The sequence below is a fragment of the Trichechus manatus genome, unplaced genomic scaffold (genome assembly GCF_000243295.1).
Source record: "Trichechus manatus latirostris isolate Lorelei unplaced genomic scaffold, TriManLat1.0 scaffold00083, whole genome shotgun sequence".
In the NCBI taxonomy this organism is placed as follows: Eukaryota; Metazoa; Chordata; class Mammalia; order Sirenia; family Trichechidae; genus Trichechus; species Trichechus manatus.
Genome location: NW_004444019.1, coordinates 2,816,463 through 2,838,590, shown reverse-complemented (window position 1 = coordinate 2,838,590; position 22,128 = coordinate 2,816,463). Strand labels below are relative to the sequence as shown.

Genomic DNA, 22,128 nt, shown 5'->3' with positions numbered 1-22,128 from the left:
CACATTTATAAATGAAAGGATGTGTTTTAAATAATTATTCTGGGACAACAATCTTAAACCAGGACTTCTCAGGCAAACGAGATGGGGAAGTCACCAATGTGATTAGCAATTAATTGTCCTCATGGGAAATTAAAAGATCAAAGTGTTTACTCCTTCTTAAAGGAAATAGCATATTCATAGGAAAATATTTGATATTGCAAAGGTTTGAATTGTCTCAGTTATAAAGTGTGCCTAAAGCAAACATTCTCTATAAAGATGTGTTCGATTTTCACGGCAGCAATCACTTTTTCCACATACCAAAATTTTAAAAATATTAGACAAATAGATTTAAAATCCACCAGTAATCATAACAGATTCTTAGTTTGGATTTAATTTTTTTTGAATTAGTAAACATTTCATTTTCAACTATGCCTAAGATCATCTTGCTTTCTATTAATTTCATTTTTTGTTTTGATGGCTACTAGATCTGCTTAGAATTCATTTTAAACTGTTGGGGCAAGCCATTCATTCAGCCATCTCTTCTCACAATATTGGTATCTTCTATATTTATTAATAAAGAAAGGTCATCTTCCTTCCTGCCTCCTTCCCTCCCTCCGTTCTTTCCTCCCTCCTTCCTTCCCTCCCTGTTTCCTTCATTCTATCCTTCCCTCCTGCCTCCCTCCCTCTCTTCCTCCTTCCATGTCTTCTTCCTTCCTTCCTTCCTTGCTTCCTTCCCTCCCTTTCTACCTCTCTCCTTCCCTCCTCCCTCCCTCCCCTCTGTCCTCCCTTCCTATAATTCTTTTCACTTTTTTTGGCAAAATATTACTTATCCCAAAGCAAGTGAGAGGATTTCAAGTTATCTTAAAAATCCTTCAGTAAAGGATTTTTTTTTTTTCTGTAAATAATTCTTCTAATATATCCCATGCCTTTTTTCATGAATAGTTACCTGTGTGATATCAGTTACTCAAGACTTGGGGCTATTCCTTATCTCCAGACTGACACAAGTCCTCACCCTGAGGCCACAATTTATAACTGGCTACCACCAGCTGATGAACAACCTTACATTTATGTCTATCTGCAGGTTGAATTATAACCAGTCTTTCCCTCTTATTTAGATACTACTTCATGTGGAAAAACCTTTTCACACTGCCCTGTCAGAGTTGTCCTATTTTTGGGAACAGAACTGGCCTAGTTTGATGGAAGATGCTTGACTAAAGTGCTATTTGAAGTCAAAAGTTCCCAAGACAGTGAAAGACACTGAATGGTTGAGGGTCAGGCTGAGCTATAGCCTGATGTGCATTCAAGATCTGAGTGCTTTACTCTGTTTGGTTTCTTTTTCTTCAGTTTTCCCACATTATTCAAACTGTATTAGGAAATATGATTTTTAGAAACACATCTTAAATATTTAAACAAAAGAATGCTTAATATTAAGAAGTACCTTGATTAACACCTGTGGCCATCGATTCAATTCCGATTCAGCAACTCTGTCAGACAGAGAACTGCCCCATAAGGTTTCCAAGGAGAGATGGTGTGTTCAAACTGCCGAAGTTTTGGCCAGCAGGTGAGCTCTTAACCACTGCACTACCAGGGCTCCACCTTGATTACAAAAAACAAACCAAACCCATTGCTTTCTCATAACGACCCTATAGGGCAGAGTAGAACTGCCCCATAGGATTTCCAAGGGATGGCTGCTGGCTCGAACTGCTGACTTTTTTGGTTAGCAGCCGAGCTCTTAACCACTGCACCACCAGGACTGGTCACATATTGCTTAAGGTAATTAATTAATTATCATTTTAGGCTTATAAACAGTGGTCCCACCTGTAAAAATTATTTTACATTAAAGAAATAATTGGAAAAATATGTTCAATTGGTAATTCAATTCAGTAGTTTCCAAAAACTTAAACTAGTAACACTGTAAATAAAAAAAAACAAACCTATTGCTGTCGAGTGGATTCTGACTCACACTGACCCTGTAGGACAGCATTAGAACTGCCCCATAGGGTTTCCAAGGAGCGGCTGGTGGATTCAAACTGCCGACCTTTTCGTTAGCAGCTGAGCTCTTATCCACTGCACCACTAGGGCTCTAGTAACACTGTACTATGATATATTTCAGTGCTTACCTATGTTAGAAATTTACCAAATACTTCTTAAATCTTTTTATAACCAATTAAGGCAATTTCATATTAATGTACATTAAATTGTCCTAGCAAATTAGGCTAACAATATTTTTAAGCTATGCATTATTTGAAGAAAAGAAAACAAAAAAACCTACCAAACTGAATGTAGTAACCTCATTGAAAATGCAAAGGATAAACTTAAAAAAAAATGTTGTTCACATTTCTTAAATTCTTCTAACAAAAATTTCTTACAATTTTATTTCAGCTGTGAATGTACATCTGGATGGACTGGACAAAATTGTAGTGAAGAAATAAATGAATGTGACTCTGACCCATGCATGAATGGAGCTCTTTGTCATGAATCTACTATCCCTGGGCAATTTGTATGTCTGTGCCCACCCTTTTACTCTGGACAATTCTGCCATCAGCGCTATAACCTCTGTGATCCACTCAATGGTCCTTGCAGAAACAACTCAACATGCTTGACTTTGTTAGATGGAGATCATTATTGTGTTTGTAGAAAAGGTAAGACAGCATATGTGTTTTAATATTTTTTTAAGCTTTTTGTTTGTTTTTATTTATTTATTTTTTTGGCTCCTATGGATCAATGGTCCCGTGAGAATAAGTGAGAAAAGATTTTTCTGTATTGAGGAATCTAAGTATCCAAACACACTGGGGAAATAATATAAAAAAAGTAACTTAAATAGTGTATGGGGAGAGGAAAACAGAGTGAGGCTATGCATCTTTTTGGCTCTCCCCCCCCCCCACCAAAAAAAATTTCTCTTCTTCTTTGGTAACAGTTTAGTTTTTTGGGAAGCATTGTCCATGTAGGGTTGATGAAGTTAATCCCACCTGTCTGGGCATATTCTCTGGTCCTGATGAAAGCAGTTAAGAGATGAGGACGGATTCAATCAAAAGTAATCAAATTCTTCAATGTGGCTTTTCACTCATAGCTATATGGAAGCATCGCTTTTTTCTGCTACGATTGCTAAACTAGTATGATGTTACTCAGGCTACTTTGTCCATAGGAGAAAGCCCATGTATGAGATAGAGAATGGGCAGATTTGATTATTGGAGCTCCTGAATCCAGCCATACCTGAAGCCAGCGGTGCTTCTGGCTTTTTGAGTCACACGAGCCAATAAGTTTACTTATCCTTAAACTTGTCTGGTTGGAGTCTCTTCAAATGCAATGGAAAGAGCTGTGCACAGGTGTTTTGAGTATATGTTATTCTCATATACTGCTGGCTACTCAAGAACTACTACTGCCTACAGTCATGACTGCTTCTGCCATAAAACAAGTACATTAAAGGTTTTCAGTATAACTGGAACATATCAACATGGGACAAATACCACATTGTCTTTAGAGGCCACCCCTGCAATTAATTTTCTGATACTCACCTAAGGATGATCTATCTTTCCTATCCCAGGCCTTACTAGAGTAGGAGTCCCTTAAAAATATGGGCAACACTTACTCTTCTGTCAAAAATGTCTGGCTCACACTATATCAGTTAGTTAGACATCTTAGTCAAAGCTGTTTCCGTTTGTTTTTACACACCCTTTAAAACTTTCTCAAGATACAAGGTAAATTATGATAAAGACATAGGGGCAAGTGTTGGAACGTTGTGCGTGATAGACACCACTTGGCCTCCTGAGGGACTGGAACAAGAACTGGAAGGCCAACAGAAATCGTTTTAGCAAAAAACAACATGGCCTTTATAAAGCATATTATAGGGGCATATAGAGCATGCAGTAAAATATTTTCAGGTATGACGTAGGAAAATCAAGATTGAGAGAAAAAACGGGAGGGAGCATTTAACGCACCTGAAAATCTAAGTAACTCTTAAGTACATAATAAAAATGAATAAATATTTTTTCTTTTAACAAAAATTTGATAGAGTGAAATTTCTTAAAAAATATTCAGCATCAGTGGAGGAGCTAATTTATCTATAATTATTTACTTATAATAATACCTATTTTTCTCCAGATATTTCTATAATCATTAAGGGGGTAGCAGTGTGTTTATTTACTTTAAATAAAACATCCTCTATATCCACCAGAGATGGACTTTTAATTTCCCAAATCATTTTTGGTAATTCATTTTCTTAATTCATTTGAGGAATTTATAAAATATAGTGAAATTCCTTTCCTGTGGTTGTGGGGTAAGAGAAAAATAAGATATATCATAAAAACTTGTCATCACATATCAAATTAGTAATAAAATTTCCCATTCACATTAGCATTCACAAAGGTAGCTCTTTAAGAGAATTTAAATTTTGCCATCATCTGTAAGAACATTTTTTTTTTCCCCCTTGTAACTTCATCATTCTACTTAAGGCTTCCAGAAAAATATAACCAAACAAATCAATACTTTGGATAGAGTGATGGGGCTGGGGGATGTGATATAAAGACACAATTAACTATGTGTTTATGCCTTTCTAGTTTTGCTTCAGCACAAAGAGATATTTGAAACGTATACCATTTACAAGCTATTTAGCTTCATACAGATATACATAAAAGAAAATCAAAAATGTTTCTTTCCTTAGAAACTGAAGGAGTAAGTTTGTGTAAATCACATTTTACTACATGAAAAATGTTTACTTAATACTGCTTTTAGCAGTTCAACTTCTGTGGCAGATGAAAAACTAGAAGGCTGTAACTTTATTTATGAAAACTCAGAAAATTAAAAAAAGGTTGACTACGGAGTATTTTAGAAGCTATGTCCTGGATTTCATTAATAGCTCTTATTTAAAATAGGATCTAAATCAAAACCATTATATCATATAAAAATATTCTGATCAAATTCCATTTTAACACGTATCAAAATTTAAAACCCCAAGGAGTTCTAAGACTTAACATCTCATACAGATGTAGGATTCAGAAACTCCAATGGAGCTTTTTGCAAGTTGTTGGTGTTTATGACTAGCGTATGTCAAGACAAAAGAAGAGAGATTTAAGGCTTAAGTTCTGAGGGTTCAGCATAAATGTATTTCTGAAATTCTTTTTCATAGTTTTTAATCAGTCTATAAGGTCTGTAATAATTTAAATATGAAAATTCTGTATACAGAGTAATAATATGACAACATCTCAGAAAGCTAAATTATAGATGTCATGTAAATTCACCTTGAAGAACCAGCGAATAGAGTAACCAGTACTTTTGGATTTATACCATAATGATCGATCAGCAGGTGAACTATTTTGGTGAGTGTGATTGAAACTTATATTCAAAAAATCACTCATCTAATCCATGTTGATGTAATGTGAGCTTCTTAAAAATTGTAGGTGTAATAAAACATCACAACTATTGTGGTCATGTTTTGGAAGAGAAATTAAGGACAATGCTTCTGTCTTCTGAAGAACTGAGTCGGGTTCATTTGGTCCTTGTGAGCACTGAACATTTTCTATTGCCAAATAGGTAGGCAAAGAAGTGTAGAGCAGTAATAATTCAATCCAGGTTTGTTTTATTTGTTGAAGCAATTTCTGTGATTAAAAAATCAGTACTTTAACAAACAAAATATAGCACACAGAAAGACAAATGCAATTTTATAACATTTCCAGAAACAGATGGGGTTTATTCTTGACACCCCAATAGTGTTAGCTTTAGTGATTTCCACACTTCAAAATTTATTTTATAATACACCTGATTTCTTTTGCCTGAACAAACCCTGCTCTGTACACAACATACGTCAATCCTGCAAGTGCATGTCAGTGCTCTGGAAATCAAAAAATTGTATTCTTTATTAACTGATTCAACCAACATATATATGATTTCCTACCAAGAGTCAAGTCTTAAAATAGGTTCCGAAATTGAACATGACAAAGATAGGTCTTCCAGTAATTTAAAGTTTAAGAGAGAGAGACAAGTTAACCAACCATTGAAGCACAGTGTAGTAAGAGCTTTCACATTTATGGCTGGAGTATGCACAAGGAGCAAGAATTTGTGGATACATAACCCAGCTTTCTGAGTGAATTCCACATGATCTCTAAGAGGGTTCCCAGCAGGCTCAAACTTCAGTTGCCCACAGCAATAACTTGCTGGTTAAGCCATGCTTTATTCCCAGTCCTGTTTTATTCCACCACTCTCTTGCCATAATTCTTGGGATTACCTCTCCAATAAACTACTTGCATACAAACCATCATCTGAGGATCTTCTTTAGGGAGAACTCAATATAAAACACATCACAAATCCCATCCCTCTGGCAACTACTCTTAGTCCAAGTTCTGGGCATTGTGATTGAAATATTGCCATTCAGAGACCTTCCTTGGGATTGATGCTGAGAGAAAGAGGCTTTCTCTTTCAACAAGAGTTTTTCAATTGGTGCAGGCAACCACTATGTTCCCTTTGCAAGTCTGTTTGCAGAAGGAAAGAAGTGTTTGTGAAAGAAGAACTTGTCCTGGCAGTGTTAAATATACCTTCGTTCAGTTCCTACAGTTCTTGCTTCGGTTCTGCAAGCTGCCTGATATACCTCCCAGTTAGACTACCAATAAACCTCATTATTTGTTTAAATTAGCATTTTTATTTATATCATGTGTGGCTGCTAACCAAAAGGTCAGCAGTTTGAATCCACTGGCCGCTCCTTGAAACCCTATGGAGCAGTTCTACTCTGTCCTGTAGGGTTGCTATGAGCTGGAATCGACTTGATGGTAATGTTTTGTTTTGTTTTTATTTTTTATGTGTGGCCAAAAGAATAATGGCTAATATATATACTGAAGGAAAACAACTAATGAAGTGAGAGAAGTTCAATAAACTGGGTCCAATTACAGGCTAATAGACATAGAATCTAAAAATTATATACAGCTTAAGAAGATATAAATGACTAGATAAAAATGTATGTGAATTTGTGTGTATATATTATACAGTACAGTCGCTATATTGATGTGCATGGGTGAGAGATCTAAAATTGTTTAATTTTTAGATGTACTTTTCTCCTAATAGTCTAAGATTCCTTATTGTTCTACTTTGATTTATATATCAGATTATAAGCAAGAATATAACCCTTATTAAATATTTTAAGTTAATTTAATGTTTCCAAATGTAGTCACTTATCCATATGTCTCCAAGGAAAATGGAGCAGGAGTTTATTTTAAATAACACTTTACCAAGGATTAAAATGTGGAAAACACACCCTGTAAGGTGTTGTATTAAAAGGAAAATCAGATCATTTGGATGTGTTATTGATTTACAATCAAAATCCTAAGCCTGATGGATTTGTAATACCAGAGGAGGCAAATAGTTGCATGTAAATGTGTCTATTATTCCAGTATACACATTGCCATTAAATTATCCCACATTGCCTAAAATGTATAATTCCCAGCACCAAATAAATGTCACTTGACAAAAAAGTTTGCCTATAGTAAACATTATTCCTTCTGACAAATTTAAAACATGAAACCTATCTGTAGTAGCATATATCTATTTGGTTTAAATAACTGTGGGAAAAATTATATTGGGAAGATTTTTCAAAGAAAATATATATTGCTATTAATTAACCTTAAGACATCCTAAATATTTATTGCATTTAAATAATTAGATTCTCTACATTAAAAAAATACTTTAAATTTGGTGTTTAAATTTTTATTAGTACTTATTGGATCTATTTTTTATATTGGTTCATTTATAGAAAATATAATGTTTTTAAAAAAAATTAAGAAAAAATATTTAAAAAAAAAAGATTTCAGACTTGCCAAAAGAGAACTCTATGTTTTGTTTCCATAAAGTTTTTAAATATAGGAGTTAGCTTGAGAAATACGATTTTTTTTTTAATTAAGAAGAAATATGAATAATACCCTGGTGGCAGAGTGGTTAAGAGCTTGTCTGCTAACCAAAAGTTTGGTTCAAATCCACCAGCCGCTCCTTGGAAACCCTAAGGGGCAGTTGCACTCTCTCATATAGGGTGGCTATGCATCAGAAAGTGGTTGGCTGCTAACTGAAAGGTTGGTAGTTTGGGTCCACCCACAATTGCCTAGGAAGAAAGGCCTAGTGATCTTCTTCCAAAAAATCAGCCACTGAAAACCGTGTGGAGCACATTCTACTCTGACACAAATGAGGTCACCGTGAGTTGGAATCAACTACACAGTAACTGGTTTTTGGTTTAATTCTTTTGAAAATAATTTTAACTTTTTTTCATTTTAAAACGTGTTTTTTACACTACCTTTGTTGAATACACTAATTTTTTTTTCTGTATACTTTCATTTCTAATGATGTCCATCTAACATCACTTCTAAAGTGAGAATTGTTAAGGTGTAGCCCTAAATGATAGAAACCTTTCTAAAAAGTGTTTAAGAGCGTTTAGTATTTTCATTATCAGTAAAAACCTAAATATTGTTAACAGACTTTGCTCCAGAGAATACCGTGCAAAAATGCTGAATTTGTTTGAAACGAGAAAATATTAAGTGATTTAAAAACCAATACCTATAATCTAAATTGATATGACTCCTATATTTAAGCAATAGGCTTACTAACTTTATGGTATGTTTTGAGGGATGGGGAAGTTTAGAAATTATAACATTTACTAGCCATTCATGTGCGTTTGCTACAACAATAGACGAATGAGACAATATTAAAAAATTATCAAGAAAGCATCCGTCTGAGAATGCCTCAGTGTGTGTGTGAAGAATTCTACTGCAGTTAGTACAGTTGAGGCAGATGAATAACACAGGGACAACATATAATTAATTCACTGCACTTTCTTTTTTCCAGTCTTTTAGCTAAACTGCATATATTCAAAATAAGTACCCTTTACACAAATGAATGTCAACCTCTAACACCAAAGACTAAGGAAAATTTAGTTTGAGACTCAGTATATATACATTTCACTCCTTTAAAACCCCCAAAATAAGCTTTCTCAGCAAATATTTGACTTATTTTAAATGCAATCCATATCTACTTTATTTTTTCTCCTGTGTCTACTGCATTTCAGCAATCTCATTTCCTTACCTCATTGACATATGTTGCTAGTTGGTAACAAAGTTCCATCTCAGAAATGTCAAACATAATGAATAAGGCAAAATCATGGAAAAACAAGGTTATCCTGTGAGCTGTCTGAGTTTCCTAGCTGCTGAGTGTTTGGATTCATCAGCTCTGCTGGGCTCAGGGAGGCACACTGGCACTTCTCCAGCCATTCAATGATCCTGAGTTCCAGTGGCTCAAAAGAACATTTCTAAGAGACATCTTAGTGTCAGAATGTCCTGCCTCCTCAAGAAAGCCAGTCATACTAAAAGTAGGAATGGTGAAATGCATCCTAATTTTTACATTTTTAACTTGTAAAAAAAAAAAAAAAAAAAAATCTAACTACAATAAAATATTTTTAAAAATTAGAGTATCTTTGGAAAATAGAAGCTAACTTATAACTGTAACATGACATTTACAATTTAAATATAAAAAGAGTAACAGAGAATGATGACTGTTGAAGTGTGTTGAATAAAAATACCTTGCTAAATCAGGAGAACTTTATTAACTCAGAAATAATTTTTTTTTAATGCTGAACATGCATTATCTTGTGCATAAATGAAACTGCAAGCATGTAGCTTCAAATTTTAACTTGAAAACTCCAGGAAATGAATTAAAAATACGGCAAATTACTAATCCTTGTCCTGAAAATTATCTTCTCTGCTATTTGTACAACCTCTCCAGCTTTGTTATAATTTGTGTTTCATGGCACATCTTCCTTCCATCCTTTTACATTAACACATCTTTGTCTTTTTGTTTTAGGTGAATTTTTTTTAGATATCTTGTAGTTGGGTCTGTTATTTTATTTTGTTTGACTGTCCTGCCTTTTAAATGTAGACTTTTAAAAATCACTGTGTTTAATATAATTTTGATATGTGCAGCTTCAAATAAGCCATCTAGCAATTCGTTTTCTTTTTCTTTTTCTTTTTGTCTGTATCTGTTCCATTTTCTTTTTTACTTTCTTTTGGATTAATTAATGTTTAGTTTTTCATAATATATCCTGATGAAGAGGCAGCCAGCTTTTATAAGATATAATCCCAACCTCCTGGTTACCTGCTGATTGGAAGAGGATTTGGCACTTGACCAAACTTTCTTGGTAGACACCCCAGAGAATAGCAAGAACGTGTGGCCTGGTATGATGTGAAAAGATAGAGGTCATTCCATGTTCTCTTGTGGAATCTGAATGAGGAAATACTGAGAGAATGTTCCGTTGAAATGACGTGGGACAGAGATAGAGGCCAAGGAAGCCATGCTGTATCATCTGCATGCCAGTGTTCCAAATCGTTTGAAACTTTGAACAGGAAGACATATTTTCAGATAGAAATAAGAAAATAAACTATATGAAAAGAAAGAAGGACAGGTACCATGGGAAGAAAACAGAGCTATTCATGGGTTGCTAGACCATCCTCTCCTTCAGCTACTTCTCAGTTCCAATTCCAGTCTATGTATATGCCAACAATAAATCCTGTTTACTTAAAGTAATTTGAATAACTCCCTATTCCTCAATTAAATAAGTCTTACTGGTAGTGTTATTTATAAAACCAAAACCTGTTGCTGTCGAGTCGATCTCAACTCATAGCTACCCTACAGGGCAGAGTAGAACTGCTCCATAGAGTCTCTAAGGAGCAGCTGGTAATTTGAACTGCTGACTTTTTGGCTAGTGGCCAAGCTCTTAACCGATGTGCCACCAGGGCTCTGTCATTTATAATGTCACTGCAACCATTTGGTGTTTAGTTATATCACTAAAAAAGAAAAAGAAAGGAAAATCTTGTTTCTCACATTTTCTAACAATTACAGAAAAATATTAAGAAAAAATATATTTTTATACTTAGTTTATATATAACCATGGAAATAATTATTTAAATGGTCATTATAAACATGAAAATATTTAATTTTATTTAGAAAATAATACCATGTTAATTTTTCTGACACTAATATTTTGAAATAATTAGAACTGCCTCTCTTAACAGTATAATTTTCTTTCACATTCGTTTTTGTTTTTTAATATAACTGGCAGGTGTTTAAATGGATGGCTGATTTGGTAGCTATGAATCAAAATAATTTGTTTTCTGTCAAGCACTTTGATATGAAAAGCAATTAAATAATTTGCTTCATCTGCTAACTGCTTTGAATAAACTGATAATTGCAACTCAATTTTCCTTTAAGACTGGTCATCATATAAATTCATTTTGCTTGCCAGATTATTTCTAATCTTCCTGTTGAAACATTTAAATAACTTAAAACAATAGTGACATCAACAACTTGCCCATAGGAGTTGGTAGAGTATTCCTCCTTTGATTCTTTCATTTGAACTCATTAATCTAGAAACTAACATAATTTTATTCATACGTTATTTGAAATAGAGTTGTATGAGACGCCTGAGGTAAGCGAGTTTCTCTGTCTCCTTTGTTTCTTTTTAACTTCCATTAGGAGCATATTCTCCAGACTCTTTACCACTGATTCTGACTTTCACACTCTATAGAGAAGACTGCTTATCCATATCCATCTCATCTCTCTTGCAGGATTTGAAGGTGAACGCTGTGAAATTGATATGAATGAGTGCCTCTCCCTACCCTGCCAGAATCATGGTGACTGTGAGGATGGGGTCAACAATTTCAGGTATAGAAAACAAAAATAAAATCTAGATAATAGTAAGTTTAGAATTTCAATTGACAAACTGAACAACATTTCTGATTATTAACAAATATTCCGTGGTGCAATTCATTGACACAGTGGCTGCAACAATGGGCTCAAATATAGCAACAATTGTGAGGATGATGCAGGATCAGGCAGTGTTTCATTCTGTTACACGTAGAGTCACTGTGAGTTGGAACTGACTCAACAGCACCTAACAACAACAGTAACTTGAGACATCAGCGTTACACAGTAGTACTAATGGAGTTATTATATTTCTTGTATACAAGGTGTGTTTGCAGACCCGGATTTTCTGGATCTCTATGTGAAATGGAAATTAATGAGTGTTCTTCCAGACCTTGCAAAAATAATGGAACCTGTGTGGATCTTACGAACAGGTTAGAGGTTACTTTTTACTGAATCTATTATATGTATAATTTAATAATTAAGTGAACACATATGTATATTAAAGAAATTAGAAACAGAATGTTACCAATATCTAAGTGCCCCACTGCAAGCACACTCTCCTCCCTACAATTCAATTTTATTGAATATCCTGGATTGTTAGGATCCATGCCTTTAATTTATACTATTAATTATTTGTGTGTATATATGTATGTATGCCTGAATAAAACACTGTTTAGTTTGCATATTAATATAAGTGAAATAGTATTGTTTATAGTCTTCTGAAGCTTAATTATTTTTTTGTTCAACATGATGTTTCTGCATTACCTGTTAAAGTGTTAAGCTTATTTGTGGCTTCTGCCTACTAATGTTCTTTTCTAATTGATTTGTATGTATCTCTATATATCTTGAATACTAGTACCTTTGTTAATGGTGTGTATTGAGAATATATTCTCAGAGTCTCAACTTTTTACCTTCTTTATGATAAGTTTTGAATACTAAAACTCAATTTTAATGTAGTTGAATTCATTTATTAGTTTGTGCATATTGCCTGCTTTATCTTGTTTATATGTCTTCTCTACTAGGATACTTACTTCTAAAATATTTAAAGTTCTGACTCTTCATACTCAAATTTCAAATCCGTCTGGAATATTGTATATGTGTATATGTTAGTGTGCATGTAGTATGTGTTAGGGATCTAAATTCTTTTTTTTTTTCCATATGAATAGTATATTGTGTCTGCTACAGGTATTGCATAAATCTTTAACCCAGTCCCCATATATCAGTATGTCTGTTTCTCTGCCTTTACTCTGTTTCCTTAGTTTAGCTAGTCATCCTTATGCCAGTACCATAAATCTTAAGTATGTACCTTTGAAATATCTTGCTATTGGTAAGGCAAGGCATCTCACCTTCTAAATCTTCTTCAGGAATCATTAGTTATGTTTGACCATTTCTTTCATTGCAATTGACTTGATATATTCTGTATAAATATACCACCAAACAAGCAAACACCCAAAAACCTGGTAGAATTTTGATTGGAATTGCAATGATTGTGTTAGATCAATTTGAAAAGACTTGATATATCATTATTTATTTAGATAATTTAAATACATACATATATATATACATATATATATATATATAACTTGTTCAAATTCAACTGAAAATTCTCTGATTAGGATGATTGGCACCCCATGTGCCAAGGGCTCTTTTTATCTATTTTAATAGAGATCCTATATCTAGAATTGTTGTTGAGATTCTCATCACAATCTGATTAAGTTTCCAATAATTTTCTATGGCCCATCTATGTTTTGCACTATCCAGTCTGATGGGGTAAGTGGAAATATGCTTGGAATCACCACTACAAGCCCCGTGTTAGCTGCCATTGAGTTGACTCTGACTCATGGACACCTTACGTACAACAGAACAAAACACCGTCAGATCCTCTATCATCCTTACAATTGCCAGCATGTTTGAGCCCATAGTTGTGGCTGTTGTGCAAATCCATCTAATTGGGGGTCTCCCTCACCCTTGTTGGCCCTCTACTTCACCAAACATAATGCCCACCACTAGCAGTTGATCACTCCCAATGATATGTCCAAGTCAATCAATTCAGACAATGTTTTGTGATCCATAACGTTTTCATTGGCTATTTCTTGGAAGTAGATCACCAGGCCTTTCTTCCTATCTGTCTTATATTAGAAGCTCTGCTAAAATCTTTCCACCATGGATGACCTGCTGGTATTTGAAATACCAGTGGCATAGCTTCCAGCATCATAGTAACATACAAACCACCACAGTATGACAAACTGACAGACAGGTGGTGGCCAAGCCCCATAGGGATACAGAATTGCTTTCAGTTAAAAATCTTAATGGGTCAGAAAGAGCAGTTTAAGTCTTCCAGTTAGGTTTTTCTCTATAATATCTCTCATTCCAATATGGAAATTCTATTAGTAAGTACATCTATTACATTATACATTCAGGGACTGGGGGGGGGGGACAAAAAGAGGACTTATGATCCCATCTCACCTGACCTCAATAATCTTGTACTCTGACAAAGCAGTAGCATTTCAAAAATAAGCATAAGTTCAAAGTCAATACAAAATACATCCTAAAACACCTGGATAGTTTTCTTTCCTCAGTGAATAGCTGTACTGGTAAACTACCTCATGCCCCAATGAAGAAGGCTTGGGGAAAGATACATGGACCACACATGCCTATATTGTAGAACTCTTCTTCAAATAGACCCAAACTTACCCACAGTTGGGAGATTGGGCATATGATGTAGCTTATATATGAGAATTAAGTACAAGGATGGAAATTCCTGTAATACCAAATTGAATTAAGTTTCTGTCCACTTCCATAGATTCCTAGGAATCAAACCATGGATCACCATTCTGTTTCTTTGGCATATGTTGCTATTTTCTCACTTTGTATCTGAGAATCAAGCACATCCAACAACCCTTTTACATTCTTGGATCTCATTGTTGTAATTCATATCAGGAAACCTAATTTTATTGTAGCACCCTCCATTGTTATCTTCAGCCTATAGAGGACAATCACCACAGAACACTTCAGGGACATTAGTGCCCTCCAAACAATTTTTTTTTTTTTTTTATTATATTTTAGATGGAGGTTTACAGAACAAACTAGCTTCTCATTAAACAATTAGCACACATATTATTTTGTGACATTGGTTACCAACATCACGACATGTCAACACTCTCCTTTCTCGACCTTGGGTTCCCTATTACCAGCTTTCCTGTTCCCTCCTGCCTTCTAGTCCTTGCCCCTGGGCTGGTGTGCCCCTTTAGTCCTGTTTTGTTTTATGGGTCTGTCTAATCTTTGGCTGAAGGGTGAACCTCGGGAGTGACTTCATTACTTAGCTAAAAGGATGTCCGGGGGCCATACTCTTGGGGTTTCTCTAGTCTCTATCAGGCCAGTAAATCTGGTCTTTTTTTGTGAGTTAGAATATTAGTCTATGTTTTTCTCCAACTCTGTCTGGGACCTTCTATTGTGATCCCTGTCAGAGCAGTTAGTAGTGGTAGCTGGGCACCATCTAGTTGTGCTGGACCTCCCACCAATCTTTATAATAATCCTTAGTGATTAGAATGTCCTCCTAGGAGAATGGAATGTCCTCCTGTACTCCTTTGGAATAAGAATTAGGGATATCTGAGCAGCTTACACAAAATAGATTCATCACAATATTTCCATACTAATGAGCCTATGGACTCCTCGCTCTATTATATACCAAGGAAAGTCTGTCATTTCTACTTCATTAACCTAAACTATACTTGAGTCCAATCTTTGATTAGCCATTCTAGCTAACACCACACCCAGGTACTCATGTCAGCACATTAGATGTCCTATCCATATTCATGTCAATGAATTTGACTCGTATTTATTCTTCCATGGCCTGACCACCTTAGATTTAATCCTACACATGCTCTTCAGCTTTGTGATAATACAAATTCTTGGTGTTTTTAAATTCTTCTAGGGTATGAGTTGTCTTCCTCCTAAGTAAGTGTCCTTCCTCTCATCAGCAGTATTGGAAACTAACTTTTTTTTTTTCTCCATGGACCTGCGGCAATGAGAGATGTTTTAGGGCAGGGAAATACTGGTAAGTTTATAAAGAAACTCTTCCTGTTACAGTTGGAAACCAGTTTTTATGCAGAGAAGCACAGATTCCCTCAGACTAAAGTAATCTCCATTACTAGTTAGGGAGATTTAGAGGAATTTAAAGATTTAAGTTTCTTAACCATATCTGTCCTGTGTCTACAGGAAATCAGAACTCCTTCAAAGTTACCATAGAAACTCCATCTTTTTTATATTATTTCTTAGCAAACAGCCTGAAAACTCAGTGGTTTAAATTAACAGTCACTTATTATGATTTTCACTGTGTAGCCTTCTGGAAATTGGCTAATGACATTTAGGTTCATTTTGGGTGTCTGTAGGTCACAATTACAGAGTCTTTGCAGGTCTGTGGCCAGCTGAAATGGTACCATTCTAAGTGCCTCTCATATTCTTCTAATGGAATGGCAGAGTCTCAAGAGAACAAGCAGAAGCATGCAAAACCTCTTAAGCCCTAGGTTCTGAATCAGCACATTTCTACTTTTACTCATAGATCACTGTCCAAAGAAAAAATTATGGCCAAGCTCAAATGAGTGGAACAAAGAGGTACTCTCTGCTCATGATGAGGCTTTTGCCAGGAGGATGAATTAAGATAAAAAATTCAGTCAGCCACAGCAGACTGCTGGCTTTTCAATCTATACTTGTTCAAGGCCTAACACACTCTCTCTAATTTGTGTGTGAAGCAAGAATCCCTTAGTGATAGCTGAGTAGAAGCCTGAATGAAATTGTCCAGTAATCCCTGGCTGAAATCAATATAAGACCAAAACAATGTGAGAAGATATTGGAAAATGATATACAAAAATAATTTAAAGAGGAGGAAAAATTAATAAGTAAGCAGATAATCAGGAAACTTAAATAAAAGAGAGAGATTTTGCATCTTTCCATGGGAAATCTCACCCACTGATCATAGAAGGATGAAGACCTCCTTCAGCTAAAATGTTGTGAAGTTTAATATGTATATACCCTAGAGAATATCTTGAATATGTGTACAAGGAGATGTGTACAATGTACAACATTTGAGATATGTTATAATGGTGTACAATAATAACTTCCAAGATGAGAATCAGCATAAAATCCATTCCCAAAGGGCAGACATCAATCATATCCCCACTTTCCCATTTCATCATTTCTGACACCAGTCAGAAATATTTCAGAAAATAATTGAAGTTGTTAAGGATTTTATTTTATTTTTGTCCACAATCAATGCCCATAAAACAGCAGTCAAGAAATCAAACAAAGTAATGCATTGGGCAAATCTGCTGCAAAAGCCTTCTTTAAAGTGTTAAAAAGCAAAGATGTCACTTTGAGGACTAAGGTGCACCTGACTCAAGCCATGGTATTTTCAATTGCCTCATATGCATGCCAGTACTGGACGATGAATATGGAAGAACAAAGAAGAAATGATGCATTTGAATCGTGGTGTTGGTGAAGAATATTGAATACACCATGAATATACCAGAAGAACGAACAAATCTGTCTTGGAAGAAATATAGCCAAAATGCTACTTAGAAGCAAGGATGGCGAGACTTCATCTCATGTACTTTGGACATGTTATCAGGGGTGACCAGTCTCTAGAGAAGGACATCATGATTGGTAAAGTAGAGGGTCAGGAAAAAAGAGGAAGACCTTCAATGAGATGAACTGACACAGCAGCTGCAGCAATGGGCTCAAACATGGCAACGATTATGAGAATGGTGCAAGACTGAACAACATTTCATTCTGTTGTACATACGGTAGCTATGAGTCAGAATGGACTTGATGGCACCTAACAATAACAACAACAATGAAATCTGAACCTATTCATACATCCTAAAAATAACTATACAGCAAAAATAAAAATATAATAAATCCCACTTCTTCGGTATAAAAAAAGAGAATACAAGAAATTTTATATTATCTAATTGAGCAATAAATAAATATATTGAAGATAATGAAAACCAGGTTCTTCACTGTCAGAAAAAGGAATCGTAACTATGGGAAGGGATAGACTAAAATAAATCCTATGATGTAAAGCCTTTTAGAGAGTCGCTTTATCAAGCGCACTGCCTTTAAACCTGACATCTAACCATTAAATTGTATTTGATTTATCCAACAACTGCCAATATAGTTAAACATAAATGATAATGTTCCTTCTAAAAGAAAAATAAAAAAAAATAAGAGGGTTTTAATATCAGAAAAATATCATTCAATTCATGGGCCGAGTAACACAATATGGTTGAAGGTTTATAATATTATTGTAGGACAACACGTCCTGCTCAGCCACACTATAACTGTAAGACAACACTCCAAATCTGCGTTGTACTCCCAAGTTGGACCTGATTTCTAGATAGCAAGGAGGCCATTAGAAAAAGGGCACCAATAACTAATACGGACTGCTCCATAAATGTCATATCCTTCTGATCAGAGCCTGAACACACATTAGCACATGGAAGGTATCTGTTATTACTTACAAGAATCAGACAGCTTAAAACCAGTAAAGTTCCGTAATGAGAAGTCCCCCCCCCGCCAGATATTTTATTCCCCTAGCCTAAGTGACATTATACGTTTCTAACACCGCTAATAAACATCTTACTGCATCATGCCCCCCTAACTTCCTGAGGAGGAGAGGTTGTTAGACCAGAATCGTATCTTTTTAATCTTGCTAGCAAACATCAGGTATCAGTAAGGTGGTGATTTGTTCTGAGGTATAAAGATGTCAGCAGCGAGAGTAACGGAGAAAATAATGGCCATCTGGCTTGTGTAAAGGACTTACTCTTCACAGATATAACGCGCAAAAAAATACCAAAACCGAAAACCAAACCCGTTACCGTCAAGTTGATTCCAATTCATAGCGACCCTGTCGGACAGAGTAGAACTGCCCCGCAGGGTATCCAAGGAGCGCCTGGTGGATTTGAACTACTGACGTTTTGGTTCGCAGCCCTAGCGCTTAACCAAAAAGAATACAGTTATAGAATTAAGCTCAGTAGTAGTTATCTACGTTCTAGTAATTATTTACCCAAACATATCCCTTTAATTTCTCATGTAAGGAACATTTGAAGGGAAAAATACATTACAGCATCAATTTCTGTATTTTCTTTAAAAAAAAAATGAAATGAAAATATTAACATTTACTATATTAAGTCAAAATCTGTAATTAAGTATATGAATATGAACTATGTATATGAAGAAATGTTTTTCATTGTTACATGCTTATTTCTTTCTCATTTTCCTACTTTCTCTAGATTTTTATGTAATTGTGTACCGGAGTCTCATGGATCCTCCTGTGAGTTGGATGTGAATAAATGTAAAACCTCACCTTGTCTAGATGGAGAAAACTGCGTCAACAGAACTGGAAGATACAAATGTCTCTGTGCCTCTGGTTATACAGGTAAACCTATGAATGTTCTGTCAGCATCAACAGATTGCTACCTCATATCTACACTCTAAAACTCGAAACAACCTACCGGGTGCAAACAGTACAGAGAGGTCAAGAGACTTTGCCTCTTTTAAAATAAATCAATACAAACTAAAATCATGTTTGTTTGTTTGTTTTTTCCCATCTACAATTTTTCAGATTGAATGTATTTGAAATATATTGACTATATTGACTATATTTGTATTGACTATATTTTGGATATATATTCGAAGTACAAAATATGTCGAATATATTTTGAAGACATATATTTCATATATATTGAATATATTTCAAAGTACTTTATATTGAATATATATTCAGTATATATGACTTTATATTCATATATATTGAATATGTTTTGAAATATATTGAATATATTTCAAAGCATTTTACATTTTTATGTTTTTTTATTGCATTGAAGTTTATCTGAAGTATGTTAATGTGGTTATAGTAAAGAAAAAAGTATTGGTGTATGAATAAACTAAGAGAAGTTATGTTGTTATAGCTCTTATGCAAATGCCATTTTTAAATATAGTAAGTTTAGATCTTTAAATGCACCTATATGCCAGAAATCAATCAGAGAGTACTTGTGAATTTAATGTGTAACAGAAAAATATGATTTGGAGTTAACTGTCTTAATATCAATTATTCCACAACATAAACTCTGTCCAAACGTAAAAGCCAAATTCATCAAGAAACTTATAAGAGGTAGAGGCATTGGTCCTGTAAACTTCTGGTGAGAAATTGCATTTGTGAAAAATTAAAATCTACCTTGTTTTGGCATACCAGTGTTAATGATGTGCGTCCAGTAACAACACATTCGATTCTCAAATCTCTATTAATGTCTGAATTCTATAGTACTGGCATCCTGTAGGTTCCTTTCTGGAGGGAAATTGGTTGTGAATAGAGTATTAGGTTCTGCGCCGGCCAGAGTTAAAGAAAAAGAAACAGACTGAACACATGCAAGTGAGATTGTGAAGCAAAAGTGATAAGAAACTAGAAGCATTTCCAAAAAATATGTTATCAAAAAATAACCTAAGGTAAGGGATTTGGACAAAACGTGTGCAAATGTCTCTTCTAATGAATCCTGGATGGTTTCAGAGAAGGTTACCCTGGTAACAATTGTTACATGCATAAAAGTCTCATATTAAATAAATATAAAATATCATTACCTATGGATTTTATTACATAAGAAGCATTAAATTTTGGTTATGTAACAATGCCCTTTCTAAATTTCATATTGCCCATAATCTTCCAATTACTTGAGATTTTTATTTGAGACTGTAAATATCCAGCTAGCAATACCATTTCCCATGCTGTTGTTGCTGTTGCTAGCACTGCTAACAGTGTTAAAATAAGAAATGACGCACTAAGCTCAATATGACTGAGAAACACATTTTGTAAGATTATTTGATACAACACATTGCTCTGATATTTTAAATACATTCCAAATTAGGGAGTATTAACATGTTCTTTGTTTTTCTTTTCACAATGTCTTCTATTTTCATTATAAAATTATATGGAAAAACGGTGCCTAGCATGGTATTAACCAAGATACTACCAGTTGTTGTTGTTGTCAGTTGCCGTGGAGTTGATTCCGACTCATTGCAACCCTCCATAGGGTTTTCAAGTCTAGAAACTCTCAGAAGCAAGTTGCCAGGCCTATGTTCCAAGGCCTGGTCATTGAGTGTCAAACCATTTGCACCACCTGGGTTTGTCTGTATATTGGTTCAGCCACAAGTAAAACACAACACAAGTAATTGTTGACTTAAATAAATGTTGTTGTGTACCATGTAGTTGATGTTGACTCATAGCAGCACTATCGGATAGACTAGAACTACCGTATAGGATTTTCTAGGCTATACTCTTTATGCGAGTAGATAACCAGGTCTTTTCTTCCATGGAGCCTCTGGGTGGGTTCAAGCCACTGTTTTTTCAGTTAGCAGGTAAGCACTTAACCATTGTGCCACCGGTGTTCCTTCTTAAATAAACACGGGTTAATTTTTTCACATATAATAAGAATTCTGTAGATAGACAGCTACTGCTATTGGTTCAGTGCTTGACAGTGCCAGAACTGGTTATGGTTTTATTGCTTTTTCCCTCCTATTGATGTCTTATGGTTTCAGGATGGTTGCTGCCCTTCTATGTACCATGTCTACACTCAAGGCAGAAAAATAGACAAGACTGGTGTGATGGACCCTTTCTATCAAGAAAAGCCTTCCTAGAATACTGATGACAGATTTCCACTGATATTTCATTGACCAGAGCTGGGTTATATAGCCTTCCTTACTTGCAGTAGATGCTGGACAATTGATAATTTCTGTCTTTCTCAGGTATACCGTTGAAGACAGAAAAAAAAAAATTGAATTATGAAGTATAGGTTAGAGTTTGGTTTTATATTAAAAAAATGTATTATTGGATGTCTTAGTTATCTAATGCTGCTATGACAGAAATACCACAAGGGGATGGGTTTACCAAACAGAAGTTTGTTCTCTTACAGTCTAGTAGGCTAGAAGTCCGATTTCAGGCTACCACCTCTAGGGGAAGGCTTTCTTTCTCTGTGGGCTCTGGAGGAAGGTCCTTGTCATCAGTAATTCCTTAGACTAGGAACTTGTCAATGCAGGGACCTCGAGTCCAAAGGACACGCTGTTCTCCTGGCTCTTGGTTCTTGGTATGAGTTCCCTCTGTCTCTCTGCTCACTTCTCTCTTTTATATCTCAAAACAGATTAATTTAAAACACAACCTAATCTTGTAGATTGAGTCCTGCCTCATTAACATAACTAATTGTAATCCCACCTCATTAACATCATAAAGGTAGGATTTACAACATGTAGGAAAATCACATCAGATGACAAAATGGTGGAAAATCACTCAATATTGGGAATCATGGCCTAGCCAGATTGACACACACTTTTTTTTTTTTTTTATATTTTATTGTACTTCAGGTGAAGGCTTACAGAACAGATAGTTTCTCATGTAACAGTAACACACATGCTGTTTTATGACATTGGTTAACAACCCCA

General features: G+C 35.0%; 1 protein-coding gene across 1 annotated transcript in view; it reads left to right on the top strand.

Moving 5' to 3' along the window:
* EYS (eyes shut homolog) overlaps positions 1-22,128 on the top strand; it is a 1,981,143-nt gene that overhangs the window by 694,173 nt on the left and 1,264,842 nt on the right. The window contains 4 exon segments of the mRNA XM_012556965.2: positions 2,362-2,621; positions 11,565-11,661; positions 11,967-12,074; positions 18,933-19,078. Coding sequence (XP_012412419.2) covers positions 2,362-2,621; positions 11,565-11,661; positions 11,967-12,074; positions 18,933-19,078 — 611 coding nt within the window.